The following is a 4,866-nucleotide window of genomic DNA, read 5'->3' as shown; positions in this document are numbered from 1 at the left end:
GCCAACGTCATTTGTAAGCTTATATTCTAAAATTAATGAATTTTGCAGTAAAAGTAACAACATTTTAAAACGCAAAGAAGAAATCTTCAAGTTATGCAAATACAACAGTAAGAAACTAATATGTTATAAACAGTGTTCCCCTCAGCGCCAGTCTGGCCCTCCAGTACATGTATCACTGACTTACACTTTAAAAAAATTGTTTAATTTTTTAACAAAGTTTTTGATATTTAATTGCAGATATTGATGAGGCAAAATGTGATATTTTGAAACATGTGCACATTGTATGACGATCAAATCAGGGAAGCTAATGTGTCCATCACCTCGTGAATTTATCATTTCTTTGTGGTGAGAACATTCAAAGCCTCTCTTCTAGCTATTTTGTAACATACAACACCGTACTATTAACTATAGTCACCCTACTGTGCAATAGAACACCAGAACGCCTTCCTCCTATCTAGCAGTGATGTTTCCATGTTGACTAGCCTCTCCCCAGCCCCTTCTTCCCTCTCCCCTCCCTAGTCTCTAGTGACTGTTCTACTCTCTACTTCTATGGTATCAACTTTTTTTAAGATTCCATATATGAACGAAATCTTTAAAAACATAGTGTAGAATCTGCCTGACTTTACTCAGGGTAGAAGAGGCAGCTCGTGGCACTAGAACTTGCACTGGCCATAGCAGTAGCATCATCTGTGGTGACAATGCTGGCCTGGGCTCTCTCTTCCTCATCTCTCAAAGCCTCCTCATACAACACTGGAAAGGATCTGGGATCTCTCCTCCTGATATTGACCAAAAACTTCAGGAGATTCATCTTGCTAACTTCTGTGTGGGCCCTGGGACCCCACAGGAACTCATAGCGCGCAGGATCACTGCCGGGCACCTGCTGGTACTCCAAGTACTGTTCCTGCACCCACTCTTGGGTGAGTAGCTTCCTGGGTTCCCCATAGATGCAGTGCTTCTTCCCCACACACACCCCCATCTTACTCAGTGCTTCCCAGACGACCTCCTCAGGGGTGCGGTTGCCCTCTGTGAAGATAAGACTTAGGACATTTATCAAGAGGCCAATCTTTGGATTTCCCTGGTCATCCCCCTGCATGCCATCGTAGGAGAGGCCCAGGGAGGTGACAAGGATGAAAGAATGGTTGGTAGGATCAACTTCCTTCATGTCAAGGCCAAAGATCAGCCTCATACACTCAGCAGCTTCTCTAAAGATCTCAGGGAAATGGTTCTCATAATTTTTTATGACAACACTGAGCATTTCAGCCTTTGCAACTGGCTCCTTGGTTCTATACTTATGGAGCAAGAACTCCACCAACTCACCCACCTTTTCATCTATCTCATTTCTGGGCAAGGGCTCAGTGTCTGGCAGGGTCTGCAAGGTGCTTGGACTCTCCTCTTTTGGGCTGCTGGAACTCTCATCAGATTGGCTTAAAAATGTGGAGGCAATGCCAGTGTGGTAGGAACAGGCTGACTGAGAACTCTGGGAAGTGCTTGGTGTCTCAGCATCAGCAGAAACCTCCTCTGGGGTGCTCAATATTAAAGGATGCCAGGAAGAGGATGAAGATGAGGAGGAAGAGGAGGGGAAAGAGGATGGAAAAGAGGAGGAACAGGTCGAGGAGGATGAGGACGCATCCTCCTCCACAGCTGGGGAAACATGTGCACCCATGATGTCTTGTGTCTCACTTTGAGACTGAAATTCTTCCTCAAGCATGTAGCGCCGACGCTTTGGAGCTCTGGACATGATGGCTCTGGTCAGGGTAGCAGTCAGGAGTGTGGGCAGGAGTTGAGCGATGGAGACCACAGGCCTGGGGAGAGAGGGAGAGACTGAATGGTCTCAGCTGAGAAACACTCCCTAGAAGCTCTAAAAACGACCAACTTACAGGTTTCTCCTTAGATACTGCTCTGGGCCTCCCTGGGCTCCTGTAATCCTGGTAGACTCACCCCTAAGAACCTGAAGGAAAAAGAGAGATGGCTCCTTAGGGGACAACCAGTTGGTGGAACTTAAGCTCTAGGCCTAACAACAGGGTGGGTGGGGCTAGGTGCTATGGGAGCCTCTCTGTTCTGGAGATCACCTCACCTTGACTCCTGACACTGCCAGTGCCTCCTCTGCTTTGAGACCTGAGGACACTACCTGAGACCAAAGCTTCACCTCCTGTTGCCTGGCACTCCTGCAAGAGGAGTCAAGAAGCCCTCAGGTTGCAGCCTTCAAGCACAGCCTCAGGACTCCCTAGCACTGTTGGGAGTGCGGGCCAGACTTGGTTAGGTTCTCACTTTTTTAAGATTCAGGGGATACACATGCGTGTTCACTTCATGGACATATTGTATAGTAGTGGGTATTGGGTCTCATGTGGCCTATTCCCCAGGTAGTGAGCATTATGCCCAATAGGTAGTTTCCGAACCCTAACTCTCTCCCCCCTTCCTCCTTATGGTTGTCCCCAGTGTCTGTTATTTCTTTCTTTGTGACCGCTTAGTTCTCACGTGTGAGTGAGAGCATGCGGTCTTTGGTTTTCTGTTCCTGAGTTAGTTTACTTAGGATAATGATATCCAGCTCCACCCATGTTGCTGCAAAGGACATTGTTTCTTTCTTTTTGATTGCTGATTGGTAGTCCATAGTGTATATATACCACATTTTCATTGTCCACTGATTGGTTGATGGATATTTAGGTTGATTCCACATCTTTGCAATTGTGAATTGTGCCGAGATGAACATGCAGGTGCAGGTGTCTTTTTTATATAACAACTCCTGTTCTTTAGGAGGTCCTCACTCTTTTGGGTTGGATGGTCCTCTCAGTGCTCATACAAAGCCCTTAGCCGTTCCCAGGCAGGGCCTTGACCCACCCTTCTGCTTGCCTGAGGAACTCTCAGAACAAGAACTCACATCCCTGAGACCAAGAAGGCAGTGTCTGGGACTCACATGTGGTCATGGCTACCCAGGGTCAACAGGTGGCCAAGAAAGATGCCTAGTTGTGGCAAATTCAGTGGAGACCATCTGTCCTAGGGGATGGAATTGAAGGGGTGCCACAGGCAGCCACTGTGCATCAGGTCCTCCCATGGCTGACAGAAGGGTAAGTCAATTCTGGGTTCTGGCATGTTCTGGTGTGGGGTGTCCCCTCTGTCCTCCCTCAGGATCTTCATGTAGGTGCCTGTTAGAGTCTCAGACTCCCTCCTCTGCTGACTTGAGTCCAGCCCTCTGTGCTAAAGCCTTCTCTCCCTCAGATTCCCATAGTGGATTCTAGGAAACCTCACATCCATCCTCCTCTCTCACCTTACACCCCAACCTGGCACTCCCAAGAATGACATTAGCAGGGTGGAATGCTTTGGAGGTTGTACCCTCTGATTTGGATTCCAGAGTCCTCTCAGCCCCTCTTCAGAGTCCACACTTTGACTCCTGCCACGCCTTGGACTCTCTTTTGCAGATCTTAGACCCACCCCTTGGAATCATGCCAGAACCCAGAACTGACTTACCCTTCTGTCAGCCATGGGAGGACCTGATGAACAGTGGCTGCCTGTGGTGCCCCTTCAATTCCATTCCCTAGGACAGATGGTCTCCACTGAATTTGCAGACCCAATCCCCAAAGTCAGGGGATACCGTACCAGTCATCCTTGCCTGGGCTCTCCCAGGTCTCCTTGCAGGGGTAAAATGTGTCAGGGTCCCCTTATCCTCTCTGAACGTGCTCATGTTGACTCGTAGCAGGACTAGGGACACTTCCCGCTGCTGTCCTGAGTTCAGCCTCATTTCACCAAAGCCCTCACTTCCCCAAGATTCAGACTGGAAATGAGTTGGCCTAAAAGCACATGCAAGACTGGAGGGTTTTCTTTGCTCTTTGGTGGGTAAACTCCTCCATTTTCCCTCGGGGTTCTGACCTTGAAACAAAGTATTGCCTGGTCCCCAATCTCTGCTGACCTGCATCTATCTATCTCTTACACCAAGGCTCTAAGTCCCCTGAAGCAGAAGGGGTTTGAAGAGGGGCCTAGCCTGACAAATCTGCCTGGTAGTCCAGGGCTGACAGCATGGGCAGAGCTATATTATCAGGATTCCTCTATCTGGGGTGGGGACTCCTCGGTTGGACCTCAGCAACTCACCTGACTCTGTACAGTGCATGGGATGTCTCCCCTCTGCTGATCTGAAGCCCGATGCTCAAAATGAAGACCCTACTTTTCACTGATCAACTCGAACCCTAGGTGGAAGTCAGTGAATAGCCACATCCATCACCATGTCCAGGGGTCCAGGGCTTCCCAGGGCTGACAGCCGGGGCAGAGATGGACTCTGTGGGGCTTCTCTATCAGGATGGGGTGGATCCCCTCAGTTCTCCCTCAGGGTCCTGGCAGGGCCTAAGATCCCACTCTCTGAACTTGAGTCTGCCCTGATCACACCAATCTCTGACTCCCAGAGTCCCTTGAGGCACAAGAGGGGTGGGGCCCAGCCTGAAAAAGTCGGCTCCTGGGTGGTCCTGGGCTGGCAGCAGGGGCAAAACTGGATTATTAGGGCTCATCTGTCTGGGGTTGGGGCCTCCTCAGTCCTCTCTCAGTATCTTACCTGACTCCTAACAGAGGCTGGGTCGCTATCCTCTGCTAATCTGAAGGCCAAGCCTCGGACGGAGGCCCTCACCTCTCTCGGACCCCTGAGGCGGAAGTCAGTTAACGTCAGTAGACGTCACATCCGCCCACCGTGCACTGCGCTTCCCAGGGCTGACAGCAGGGGCAGAAGAGGGTTCTGTCAGGGGTGTGAGAGGGGGCGGGGACAACCTCAGTCTTTCCTCAGGGTCCTGATCTTGACGCCTGGACAATCCTGGGTGTCAGTCCTCTGCTGACCAGTGTCTGCTCCCCTCAGACCAGGGCTGACTCTGGTCAAGAGTACTCTGTGGTTTA

General features: G+C 50.1%; 1 protein-coding gene across 1 annotated transcript; it reads right to left on the bottom strand.

Moving 5' to 3' along the window:
• Nucleotides 1-622: 622 nt before the first annotated feature.
• Nucleotides 623-1,738, bottom strand: LOC103260755 (melanoma-associated antigen 10-like). The gene has a single exon (XM_008058407.1). It carries the CDS (start codon nt 1,736-1,738, stop codon nt 623-625), a length of 1,116 nt encoding a protein of 371 aa, XP_008056598.1.
• Nucleotides 1,739-4,866: the final 3,128 nt, after the last annotated feature.

The sequence above is a fragment of the Carlito syrichta genome, unplaced genomic scaffold (genome assembly GCF_000164805.1).
Source record: "Carlito syrichta isolate Samal-C Ts95f unplaced genomic scaffold, Tarsius_syrichta-2.0.1 Scaffold303332, whole genome shotgun sequence".
NCBI classification, from domain to species: domain Eukaryota; kingdom Metazoa; phylum Chordata; class Mammalia; order Primates; family Tarsiidae; genus Carlito; species Carlito syrichta.
This window is presented reverse-complemented; position numbering and strand designations above follow the sequence as displayed.